General features: G+C 39.5%; 1 protein-coding gene across 1 annotated transcript in view; it reads left to right on the top strand.

Annotated features, from left to right (window-relative positions):
* Nucleotides 1-9583, top strand: part of CRPPA (CDP-L-ribitol pyrophosphorylase A) — a 106646-nt gene extending 97063 nt beyond the window's left edge. Inside the window, exon 10 of the mRNA XM_063152433.1 lies at nucleotides 7121-9583. Within this exon, the coding sequence (XP_063008503.1) occupies nucleotides 7121-7225 (105 nt within the window). The 3' untranslated portion in view covers nucleotides 7226-9583. The remainder of the gene's footprint in view (nucleotides 1-7120) is intronic.
* Nucleotides 9584-13542: the final 3959 nt, after the last annotated feature.

The following is a 13542-nucleotide window of genomic DNA, read 5'->3' as shown; positions in this document are numbered from 1 at the left end:
AGAGAGTTACAGTACAGTATTTATGCACAATTTATCCAGATTTGGCTTGATTATCGTGAATGTATGCCCATTTAACTACAGGGAATTAACTCAGATCTATCAGAGTTCACTAATTAAGTGGTTTGCTAAACTTCATAAGCACAGTGACAGCTTGGTTCTTCCTGTGCCACTCACTTTTTTCCAATCCTCATTGCATCCTCAGTATCTAGATTTCAAAATTATTTCTATTTTGAGGAGTATCCACTAATGAAAAATTAATTGCATTTTCTTAGTTCAGAAAGGAAGGCTGTGTGTACAGACGTTCAATTATGAACCTGCTCTAGTAATTTTGATCCCAGCTACCTACCTGAACTCAAGTGCTACCTTAATTACTTATGTATTACTTGAAAGAAAACCTAAAAATATCCACAGAAATACTTTCCTAATCTTTTAGAATGATCTGCATAGCTATCTCCTTATTGAGATAAATTGTTGCATTGATATCATGTATGAGATGACACTTATCAATAGATCCTTTGGCAAATGGATTAAAAATGTGATGTGGAAGCATTTTAAGAAGAAAGGAGACCTCAGATAATTTGTACTATTACAGAAATGGAGGTTTCTTTAATGTGTAGATGCATGCCAGTACATATCTTGAGGGGGGAAAAATGCTTCTTTGTGAATCTACAGATGAATTCCTCCTGGTATGATTAAACAACAAACCATGTTAGGGCATTGATTTCTGGTAGTGGAAGAACCTCAGTCCCTCTTCAGAACAACTGCTTGAATTGAAAGTATTAATTGAGGAAGAACATTTCAAGTGTTGAGGTTTTAGAGGCTAGATTCTCCACTCAGTTTCTCTTGGAGCAGATGAAACACTCAGTATGTGATGTCAGGTGAGTTTTGGAGGGATCTGGTATAGCCTTAGTATAAATTGCAGCATTCTGTGGAGTTTTAGATTAGCAGCAGCTCCTCTTGTACAGCCGTCATAGTCCTTAGCAAGATGCTTCCCAGAACAGAGGCTGTTTCAGCACTTTTCTGCCCATTTCTCCTGGGGGCATGAGTTCCTTCTGTTGGCTCCAGCCTTTTCCCTAAGGTAGCAAGAATGTGCAGTACAGCACAGTTACTGTCTTGTAGTGTGGTTCATCCCTCTCTCCTTCTCTGTTTTAGTGGGAAAGGTGTCTACAGAGTTAGTTTTTGTTTTTTTAATGACAGTGCTTGGCTGTGGTAGCAACATGGAATTTATGCCTTAATCTGGGGGGCACTGTTTGATTGTGGCTCTGTGTATTCTTGATGCATCTGGTAGGGATAGAAAGGCTCAAGTGTCACTTCCCAGTGGTGTGTAGGCTGTATCCATATTGGTAAGAAAAACAGGCCAGGGATGGTTCTGTTGTCCTAGGGCTAAAAGGCACAGCATGCGTCATCTCCATATGGCTACATTCTCATTCCCAAAAGAGGGTGGCCTCATTCAGCCTGTCCCTTGGGAGCATTCCTTGGCCTGTGCTGTCCCCTGAACCGTGCCCAGCCATTGTCTGGAAACATGTTAGCTGTCAGGAGCCAAAACTGTGCCAGGGAGCAGGCTTACAATGGAACAGCAAGGGCAGGAGCATGCCTGCATGCCAGCACATGCTCTGACCCTCTTTGTGTTCCTGGTGCAAACATAACTGTGTTCATACTGATATTGCCTAAGTTTAGCAGTGTCTTTAAATCCTGTTCTCAGGCTTTCTGTCAGCCATATAATCAGGACTATACAATTCTATTAGTTTTAAAAAACTTTATTTAATGGAATGTCAAATAATATTAGAGCAAGACAGAGTGCAAATAATGGAACACAGCAGTTTATTCTTTCAGCAGTACAAGACAGAGGTGATACCTGCAGAGGCTTTCTTTTTTTTGAGCTGAAAAGGATAAGTGTGTTTTTCAAACTATTCTTAAACAAAGCTAGTACATATGTACATTGAAATGCCTATATGTGAAGTTTCAGTTGGGGAAAAAACCGAAATCCTAAACAGATTGAAGCAAGGAAATTAATTGTAAGGCAAATGTCAGTAAGTATTCAGATATCCTCACAGTTTCTTAAATAAATGCACATTTGTAAAATATCAGATTACATATTCCAAACACAACTTTAACTCTGTCCCTGTAGCCATTCCCAGTCTTAATCTGCAGACCAGAGAACCCCTACAGTCAGAAATTATACATCAAATAAATTCTGAGTATGAGTTACAGCCATCACACAACATGGTCACATTGGAATATTTTCACTATTTAATAACAGACAAAGTAGATATTTTATTTTGGAATCAAAGTGCTGTTATGTGGATTTATGGTTTCTAACATTGGCAGTGTTTCTGAATACTTTTTTTTCCAAAGTACATAAATATAAAGTGGTAAAAGTTTTGGTTTTAGCTTATAAATGTAGTTAATAATCCTTTCAAACAATAAAAATTTCTATTTATTAATGGCCAAGAAATGGTTGGGGGGTGGTTTTTCTTTTTACAGGAGAATCATTTCAGTCAACTGGATGAAATGAGTAGACAGTGAATATCACAATGGTTTGAGGGGAGTTCATGGCACACCAGTTGATCATGTGGAACTTCAGTTATTAATCCATTAAAGTCATTACTGCCTCCAAGTCTTCAAAGGTCACAGTCTTTTTAAAGGATTTCTTTAATGAGGGCAAGTGCTATTCCTGTTTTCTCAGAGCAGTGTGTGCAGGGCCGTGCAGGCACTGCCTGGCGCGCTGCAGGGTGCTCTGTGCCTGGGACTGGCCGTGCTGAGCAGTGGGTGGGCAGGAACGTGTGAGAGCTCTCGGGGCTGCAGGAGAGGAGGATTTGTATTGATCCTCCTGCTCTGACATCCTGGCTTTTATCCTGGTTACAATATAGGCAAACATGTCAGGCAATTAAACATGTGAGGACGTGGTTCTGCTTGGTTATTTGACTTCCTGCAACTAATAAGGAGATTTTTGAAAGATTTAGTGCTATGCCATTGAATATAAAAAAAGTTTGGAGGCCTGTATGTGCAATGGAGTTAGGTGTGGTAGATTAAGTTTGTCCTGGCATCCTTATTGAAGCTTCCCTGTAGGCACTATCAGCTGTAATCAGCATTGTTGCCAGAAATAACATTGCAGTGTCAAAACCATGAGTGTTTCAAGGGTATAGTCAGAGGACTTGAAGTGTTCACTTGTTTGTTTAACTTTAAATTAATAAGGGCCCACAGGATTATTTTCCTTTCCCGGGTTGTTGTTAAGTCCTGTTATTTTATTTCTTTTAAATTTTCTTTAGAACAGCTTCTGGTGTTCAAATTATGTTGAAAATAACTGCTTACAGGCAGAGTGATGGCCTAAAATAAATAGAGTCCTAGCAGGATTTTGAAACAAGACAATACCTAAAATATAGTTTAGCTGTTTCGTCAGTCATTGAACAATGTGTTACCTTTCAATAGCTAAAATTTTTGCTAAGTTATTTTCTGGTTTTTTGTTTGTTTTTGTTTGTTTGTTTGGGGTTTTTTGGTTTTTATTTTTTTGAGGGTGGGTGATTGTGATAATGACTAGAAATTATGAACAAAAGTTTTAAGTTATACCCAGGCAGTGACCATGAGATACTACGATAATGATTCTTATCATAAGAGTGAGTCTTGATTCTCAGAAAGATACAGGATAGACAAATTGAAATTCCTGGAGGAGTCCAGTTCATTGTGTTATTCACTACCTCCTTCCAGTGAGACTTTGGCTGTGAGAGTAAAGCAAGTTGAAGTCAGCACGTACTTGATTTGATTTCTGTGGCACTGATTTCTCCTGCACTCAGAGGCTGGCTCCTGGGCCCAGGTCCTGGACACTCTTCAGTGAATGGGTGACCTTGAGATCAGAATGGGATAATGTTACTGGGAAGGACCCTTTAGCACAAATCTAAAATTAATAATCCCTATGATAAATACTTCAGAGGATTGCCTCATTGAAATCCTCAGTAGGTACTTCATGAGGCAGTTAAACCATCAACTGGAACTGTATTTAAAAAAAGAATATATTTTCTATTACATTTTTACATAGTTTTCCTAAATGAGATGACATATACTCCTTTAAAGAAAAACACTTATGGTTATTTCCAAAAAACAGACATAGAGTGACCAATCCTACACAGGGGCCAGTAGGTTTCCTGAAGAGTTATAATGATGGTATTAATAATCAGATTATTAGAAGTGAAGTAACTGTAAAGCTTGCAGTTCTAATTTGTGCTGCTTACTTACTGTGTTTCTGGTTTTGAACCAATTTCAATTCAGCAGTCAGTTTCAGTGGTTTTTAGACAACTTCTACATGCAGGTTTCTGTGCATATTATTCTGCCACATTGCCTGCCTTCCAAATATTACTCATAATTCTTTGCATGTTTTTCCTTAAGAACATGGAAATTAGCACTAAAGCCTTAGATTTAGCTTTAGAAAAGGCTTTTTTCAGTCTAAAGGAATCTTAGGGTGTCACTTTCAATCTCTCCTGTGAAAGTTAAATTTCTTTCTCTTGCTTCCTTTTATGTTCAGAGACTTAAATAATTTATTACTGCAAAGGAATGTGCGGTGAATCCAGTAACCAACAGAGGATGTGGAAAGATTTATTGGGAGAAACATTAAGAGCATTCTGGGCCAGGTGTATTTTATTTCTTTTTGTGAAATGGAAAAAAAAATACTATACACCTCCAGCCAACTTCAGATATGGCTGGAAGCCCATTTGGAAGACAGTGTCTGTAATTGTGAAGTGCTTCTTGAGATAGACTGAACAAAAAGTGATGAAGGGCACAAGGAGCTTTGGCACTGCTGAATAGCAAGAGCTGCATTGCTGGATTCTGAAAGCAGCTGCAGCGTTTGCCATCTGAGTGGTTGTGCATGAGACTTCTGCTCTCCTTGTGCTTTATCCAGCACTCCATATCCATGGGAAAAGAGGGACTGAGTGCCCTGCTGAACCACAGCAATGGAGTCTGAGTTTGCCTTTGCACCCTTGGCCCATGACAAAGGGTTCTGAAGGAGCAGGACCTCAGCAGCCTTCTGCACTCCTTGTTTAACTGAAAAGGCGTCACTCGAGCAAGGCACATGTCATGAACGTTTTTATTCTGCCACAGTTTTGTAGAACTCTAATAAAAAAATTTTACTGCATATTGAAATATATAACATGAATTTGTGAGAAGTGTAATCTTTTGCGAGGTTACAAATTTAATTATTTGATGATATTTATGACAAAATGCTAGGCAAATACAAAAATAATTTTTTCAAGAATGATAAAAAAATCAGTTATAAACTAGCTATTTCTAATTCAATCCAGTTAGAATCTCTGGCATGTTTAATTTCATTTACATAAGTAAAAAAGTTAATAAGAGCATTATCGTAGAATCATAGAATAGTTTGGTTTGGAAGGTCCTTGGAAAGTTAGTTGCCTATTCAGACCCTGCTCCAGTAAGCAGGAACATCTTCAACTAGATCAGGTGGCTCAGAGCCCTGACCAACCTGACCTTGAATGTCTTGAGGGGTATCCACCACCTCCCTAAGAAAACTGTTACATTGTTTTACCTGCCCATCACAAAAACTTTCTTTGCTATATCTAGTCTGAATTGACTCTATTTTAGTTTAAACCATGCCCCTTGTCCTGTCACCACAGACCCTACTAAAAGATCTGACCACATCTTTCTTGTAGGCCCTCTCTAAGTGCTGAAAGGCTGCACAAGGTCACCCCAGGGCCTTCCCTTCTCCAAGCAGAACAATCCCAACCCTTCTTCATAGGATGGGAGGTGCTCCAGCCCTCTCATCATTTTTTGTGACTCTCCACTGGACCTGTTTCCTCACTGAGAATGTTCCAGGGACGCCTTTTCCCATTCAGTTTTTTCTTCTTCACCTGCAACTTCTTAGTCTCCAGTTCCCCTCTGTGCTAGCTGAATAGGCAGGTCCCTTCAGCAGTTGCCTTATTTATTAAAGAACATGTTTTGATATTGTGTTTTTGTATAAGTTGTGGAAACAATTTCTTCTTTGTCCGTTAGTCCAAATTTCTTAAGTGTTCTCTACAAATTCTTCCTTTGTGCAGCATCTTAGAAAAAGAGGTGAAAAGATGTGGAATCAAACTGCTTCATCCTCCTACCCAAGGCAGGAAGATCTATCTGTGTCACATTTTACATGGATGTGAGTCTTATGTTATAGGACTCTCCTGATGAGTTTCCTTGATGTGTCCAATAATCTCTTCCACTGTATACTCGTCCTGATCTATTGCTTCCATCATGGAATAAATGGATGGATAAAACCTATTGTTTTATCCATCATGGCCATGGAGAACAGCTCTTGATTTCTCTTTGTAGATTCCCGCTACCTCTAGAGTTTTGTAGACCTTTCTTTTTCTCTGTTGCTTCACAGAAATTGTTCTCTCCTATTTCTCACTCCAGGGATGTGTCCATGCCTGACTATACCTATTTCTATTTCCCCAGTGCACAAATGGAAATCTTACTGGTAGCAAGAGGCCAACCTTTTATAGTCCATACAATTAAGAAAACTTGGTAATTAGACACAGGAATCTTTCAAATATGAACTGGAGTGCTCAATTAATCAGTGTTTCATTTTATTGCTGTTTCCTGTGTTGGTTTCTATACTTGCCTATCAAAACCAGACTACTTTTTGAAGTTATTTGATACAAAAATCAACCTAAACCATTGAAATCACAGTGCTTGAATGCCTTTGTGAATTCAAGTAGTTGGTAGACTACAGATGGGACTCAGTAGGTGCCTAAAGTTGCAGGTCTTTAACTCTGCCAGTCAATTAAATCCTGTATTTTGTTCCATGTTTTCAACCCCAAAAATTTTAATGCCTTTTAGATTTTAAAATTCAGTTAGGAAGCCAGTGACAGAATCAAGTTTTTTGGTGGTCTCTGAGTAGATGGAATTCTAGCAGTTTTGCAACAAGAAGATTGGAGAAAACAGTTATTACCATGAAATTGCACTTTCTTAAAATAAAAGTTTTAGAAGTTCTTCTTCTAATAAATAGCTTTGTTTCTTCAGCAATAATATGGTAATTTGGCATAATTGAAAATGGTTTTTAAATATTTACTTTTTCCACTTTTGTAAATACATTGTTTTCCCTACTCCCTCATTTTTCCTTTTCTCTTTGTTCCAGGACCCTTTGCTGCTTCAGGAGACAGTAAATTCTGCTGCTGCTCTTATCATGGCATTGATAAAGGACAGAAACCCAGAGCTTATTGGCCAGCTGCTGGTAGCATAAGACCATAAATCATGTGTAGGTTTTGGAAATGTTAGTTTTCATCATCTGTTCACCAAAGGTCTTAAGTAATTTTATTCTTTGTTGAAAACTCTGGATTTATGCCATTTATTATTAAGATCATTTAATAGCATATTTTTGATATTTAAAATACAGTCTAATATTATGCATAAAGTGTAAAAGGAAATACAAATAATTCTGAGATACACTGGGTATATACTGTGAGGAATGATACTGAAATGTTTCTCAAGGTACTGATCATTTTAAAGGTGCACAGAGGACACCAAAGCATTCATGCAAAATGGTCTTTAAGTATGTATGTGTGTTGTACTCTAGGACTGCATGAATTAAGTTTTATTTCAGATAGAGCACAGCTCAACTTTATGTGAAATTATTTTAAAATTGCTGCTGTAATACCTCTTAGTGAGTGAAGAGTTCCTTACAGAGTGTGGCTTTCCTGCCATAAAGAGAAATGCAAATTGCAGGAAGTATTGGAAAGGTCAGGTGCCCGTTCTCTGTGGAATGAAGGTAGCCTCAAATCAGAGAAAAGATACACATGGGTACAAGGAGGTGCCAAGCCCCAGTTTTCCAGACGCAGTGAGCTCTGGCTGTAGCCTCCGTGGTGCTGCACTTCTTCCAGTGCCCGTGTGCCATCATTCAGAGCTCCTGTAGCTCCACTGAAATAGGAAGAGTCTGTTAATTCATGCATAAGAATACAATTCTCATCTCTTGCTGGTTAGCAGAGGTCTGTAGTAAATAGCAGCAAGGAGAGCAAGCATTATGAACTCAAAGATACTCAGCACTGATAGTCAAGTGCAGACCATTGGGACAGGAAGATGAAATGGTGAATGGTTATTATGTGGAGTGTCTCCAGGTATCACAACCACTAAGAGCAATACAAGCAGCGTCCCTGAAAACGTGTCTTTCCCTATGCATCAGACCCAGGATTTTGTCTCTCCTGCAATTTATGAAGGGGCTAGGTTAGTGTCTTACATATTTGATATGAATAGTCTTGGAGAAGCATCCCCACTAGAATTGTCCAGTGAGTCCCTGATTCAGTCTATCACTGTCAGTTCAGCAAGTTTCCCTCTATAAACAGCATCCCTCCCCTTACTCCCACCATGTTCCACTCCCTCTGGTGCTCAGACAAAACTTAGGATAACAAGCTCCCTGCTTGGTCCCTTTCCCTTCACATGACTATTTATATCTCTGGTTTAAATCCATTTTAGAAGCCAATCTTGGTCCCAAACTTCCTTCATTCCAAAATAAAATAAAGAGTTGTCAGCTGATGGTTCTATACCCAAGGCATACATTTTATTCCACACACAAGTCATGCAAAGATAACTAACAAATTTCTTGTGCATCATCTGCTTTCTTCTTTGCTTCTTTCTTCTCTCTGCTTTGATTAATAATTTGTCCTTTTCTGACATTGTACAACATAAGCATTCATATTAGCTCTGTGTATGGCTATAGAATAGGCATATTTTATTCATACATATATTCATGTCTGTCCATATGCAGAGCACACAAATAAATGAAGAACTAAAGAATTTATTACTGGTATTCATAATTTAACAGGACAGCTCTCACAAATAAGTTTTCTGAATGTGCTTTTACATTAATAAATTTATGAAGGAATTTGTCCCACAGGCTTTTAAAAGACATGATGAAAGATGTCTCTTTGACTGTATTTTGTTATTCTTGTTTGCTTGAAGACAAAAATGCAATCTGTGATGTGTTTTCCACAAATAATAAGAAGGTGAATTTATAAAACCCTTCATGTTTTCTATCCACTCTGATTTATACACCGTGATACTACATTAACATTGGTTTGTGTGCAACATCATTTGCTTAAACAGAGCTTTTATTTTTTAGGGTTGTTTTATTTACCTCAATCTCCTAAGAGGATTTCAATCCAATTAAAAATGATACCGCAGTGAAGTGCTGTAATAAAAAAAAAAAATATTATGGTTGTTTAGTTGTTTATAGATTTATTTTTGAAAAGAGAACAGACAATGCACAAGAAAAAGTAAGTTTTGGGTCATCCAATATACTTAGTACTAATCCTAAATGGAAGATAATAAGCTTTATTAGTGTACTGTTAATCATTGCATTATGGCTTTTTAATCTTTAGCAATCTTTTAAAATAATCTACAAAGACTGAGAAGTCCAATTTGCTGGAAGCAAATACACCAACAACAGAACTACTAGAACAGATCACAAAATACTAAAACTGCAGTAAAAAAGAAAAGAAACTAGGCTGTGATTAATGCTATTGTGTATCCAAACCAAATTTAAATGGTTTTTGGGTGATTGTTAGTACTTACAATGGGAATAAAGATATAAAATGAAATTAAGAAACTGGCTGATCGTTTTTTGTCTGTGCATAGCTTCTCACAAATAGCAGTATACATGAGAAACTTGGCAGCCTTTTGTACACACATGCTGTTTTGAATTTAACTAGTGAATCAGTCACCACCCATATTGCTTTGAACATTTGGACAGAGATAACAGAAAGTAAATAGAAGCTCAGACTCTGCCAGCCTTGCTTACCTTACTCCTTAAGCACTCTAATTAGTATTCCTTGGGTAGTGTTCATCAGAAAAGAGAATGCAAAATGTGGCCCAAGAAATGCTTTTCACAAATGCAAAGTTGAGTGAATTAGATTTGTATACTGAAACTAACCCACTTCATGCAAAATCTGAAATCTGTATTACTTTGTCTTCAGTCAGTTAGGTAGAAGATTTTCTATTCAGTCTTTTTTGTTTAGCTTTTCAGACAACCTAGCTTGAAAAAAAAAGGCTTGATGGTACTCTGAAGAAGAAATGAAAAGAATAGAAGATGGTGGCATTATTAACAAAAAAACCCCAACACCCCAAAACTATACCAAAAAGCAAAGAGAAAGAAAGTGAGATGTTACCTATTGTAATAAGTGGCATAATAGAGTCAACTTTCATTAAGCTCATCTTAAAAATTAATGTAGGCTGCAGAACAAAAATCTTTTGGATCTCATGGAGCCTTTGGTGTATTCAGATTTGTATTTCTATGTGACATCAAAATATCATCATCCCCACAGTGTTGTTCTATGTGCCATCCAAAGAGAAGCTTCTAAAGACATAAAGTTTCCAATCACTTAGCAATTTCTGAAGATACAGCAACTTCTCCTGTCTGTAGGTCATTCCACCAGAGAAGGGTCACACTTTGGTTGCTCTGTTCTCCCTGCCTCAGACACTTGCCACTCCTCACTGCTTTTTGTTTGGCTTTTGTTTCTGAAGACAAGCACATTCACTTTGAGACCTGAAAAAGTGTTTTTTTATTTTGTATCTCCTTCCTCTTTACCCATAACATTGATCTGAAAAATTGTAGTTCAGCTTATCAACCATCCACCAATGTGCAGACAATCCCTTCATTGCTGTTGAGGGAGGTTTGGGAGTTCAAGAATAGGCTGATGCTAACAGTGTTCCTGTAGGCCAGAGTTTGCAGCAAGATTATTCCTGCCCAACTCAATCCAATTTGCACCTGATTTTGAATAGTCTGTAAAGGCACACAGTTTGATGACTAATGCCCTGCTCTGGGTGCCTACAGTGAGATACCAAAGGCAGAGTGAAAATGGGTTCAAATCTTTGTGCCCCAGTGCCTGCACTTTCAGCTTCAGACTGGTAATTTTTTATGACGTCTGTCTCCCTCAGCCCATTTCCCAGCCCAATTGTTTACCAGAATTCAGTTTTTCTTGTGCTTCTGGCAAGCACCAAGGAAAAGAAGCAGTCACTGACACTGCATTTTTTCCCAGTGTAGCTTGATTTTGATTGACAGGGCTGTAAAGCATTTGTTAAATATTCATTTTCCTTCATTATTTCTTCCAGGAATACTCAATTAGCTTAGAGATCTAAAAAACACAATTTCAGCGCCTGTGCTGAGGAAACAGTCCCAACTGTGAAGATACTTTTTGTGATAAAGTTACTTCTCTTGCAAACACAAACCTGGGGAGCAAAGTGGCATTTCTTAATACATTTATTCTAAGGTTAATTAAAGTATGCTTTCAATATTTAGATTGAAATGGATCTTGTCCTTCATCCTGCACCTATCCTGTCTCAGAAACTAAAATTATAATTCAGTTAAAATGCCACAACACCGAATTATATAACACAGTTACCAAGATAAATGAGAGAGCAAGAGACTTGGACAAGAAAAAAGTGACGTGAATTTAAATAGCATAGAGAAGAAGGAGGTAAGGGAGAATATACCAGAGCTCCACCAGATGGCAAAACCTGCAGGGGAGACCCCTTGAATGGCACAATGGGCTAAGGGCTGCAGGCAGGAATGCTCTCCAGGTTCAGTAGCACTTCAGATGGCAGCTCAACAAGGCATTTCTCTCTTCAGCAGCCATTTTAGATAACTCTCTCTCTTGAGTCTTTCTTTGTTGTTACTTCTGCATCTCTTTCATTACTCTGCCTCCTTTGTTTTTGTGCCTCACACCAGTCACTTCAAATTTCAAATTTATTTTTCATTTCAGCCATTCCTGTTTTCTCCTGTGCTCTTTTCCCATCCTTTCCCCTACTTCTGTTGCTTATTCTTTCTCCCTGTATTTGTCACTCTTTTTCCATTCCTCCCGGCCCACCATGGTCGAAAGGGACGATCCCCCCTCCCTTCCCTTGCAAGACAGGCCGTGGTCTGGCATCAGAAACCCTTCCTCGCTCCTGGATCGAGAACTGAGGCGCTTGGGCTTTGGCACCTCCGCGCCGCTCACAGCTGGGACTGAAAACAGATGTCACTTCCGCTGCCAGCTGCGGGCAGATGAGCAGCAGCTGCCCCAGGGCCAGACCTCCTGCATGGCAGCTGCTGGGCTGACACTGAGAGCTGCCTGTCAGCCCGAGCCAGGCTGCAAGCAGAGCCATCCCACGGAGGGGGGACAATCCGCCCCAAGGCCAGACTCCCCTTCCCCTGCCTCGGTAGCCAAACCAGCGTTTGTAAAGTCAGCGCCTAGTCGAGGAGCCAGATTTGCAAATCTATCAGAATGGCAACAGCAACAAAAAGTGAAAGAAAAAAAAGCCAAATCCAGGTATGGCTTACAGTCCTGGTGACTGGAAAAAGTGTGTTTTCACTTAGTAACCAGTGGTTTTGCCAGGAGTTGCTCAGAGACAAAAAGCAAGGAACCCCACGACGCTGTGTTCAGCAGCTCCTTTCCACAGCAGAGACGTGGCCTCACTGAAGCCCCACCGAAGTCAGTGGGACTGAAATTTCCTTGCAGTGCACTCAAGAATGCACGGCATCCCCTCCCTCCAGGCATCTTCAGCTAAGTCACACATAAACATGCTGGTTATGCTAGGGGCTTATTATTATCATCATCATCATTATTTTTATTGTGCTGCAGTTCTAAGTGTGTATTTATGCTGTGCTCAACTCCCTTTGCATTTTATGGGGAACATTATGGTCTTCATTATGCCCACTATGTTTTGGAATTTAGTTGTGACTCCAGCTTAAGTACCCACAGGCCTGTGGTACGTGGGGTTATAGGGACACTTCTGAAGTTCAGAATTTAAAGTCTGTCTTGAGCACTCACTCTGAATCCAATGACAGCACAATAAGCCTAAAACAATGATTTTGTGCAGGGCTAGAAAAAGACTTGGCCTCTTTTGGACACTGTATTTTGTCCCTCTCTCCTGTATTCTGGCATTTAGGGCTGTGCTGCTGTGTAGAAATTCAGACAAGGAAGCTGAAAAACTGTTACCTGTCTGCAAACTAACCCTGCAAAAAGTGGCTAGCTCTCAGCAGAGTCACCAGGTGAGATGCCTTTGTGGGAGAAGGTTCATTGTAATTCCTGCTGCAAAGGGATGTGCTGGAGGCTTGTAGGGCTGCAGCAGCAGAATCACAGATTTGCCTAAACGGTGACTCAACTTCAGGGCAAGATGAGAGTGTGTTACTCTGACAGTGTCGTGCCCCTTCGGCAGACAAGGACGTGTATCCATGGGTGAAGCACAGGAGGGTCAGGCACTGCTGGGTGTGGCTCCTCTCCTGGGCTGTCAGTGCAGTCTTTGTGAGCAGCAAAGGAAGCCTGGCTGTGTGTTGTGACATGCAAACCTCTCTGAAAATGATAAATCTGAAAATGCTCAGAGGTGAACTGCATTCCAGACGGGTAGGTCAGGATAAGAAAAGGAAGGAAGGAAACGAGGTGTCTCTCACCCCTTCTGGGAGTGGCTGCTTACAGCAGATCAAAGAAGCACTTTTATGATGGATATTTCAAGAAAAGCTGCAAAATGCCTTGAGTGCAGAGCAGAAAATACTGATTACTTCTCCTTGGTTGTTTGGTTTTTACTTAATCT

This window comes from Melospiza melodia, chromosome 1 (assembly GCF_035770615.1).
Source record: "Melospiza melodia melodia isolate bMelMel2 chromosome 1, bMelMel2.pri, whole genome shotgun sequence".
Classification (NCBI taxonomy): domain Eukaryota; kingdom Metazoa; phylum Chordata; class Aves; order Passeriformes; family Passerellidae; genus Melospiza; species Melospiza melodia.
The sequence above is the reverse complement of the archived record's forward strand: the minus strand, read 5'-3'. Positions and strand labels throughout refer to the sequence as shown.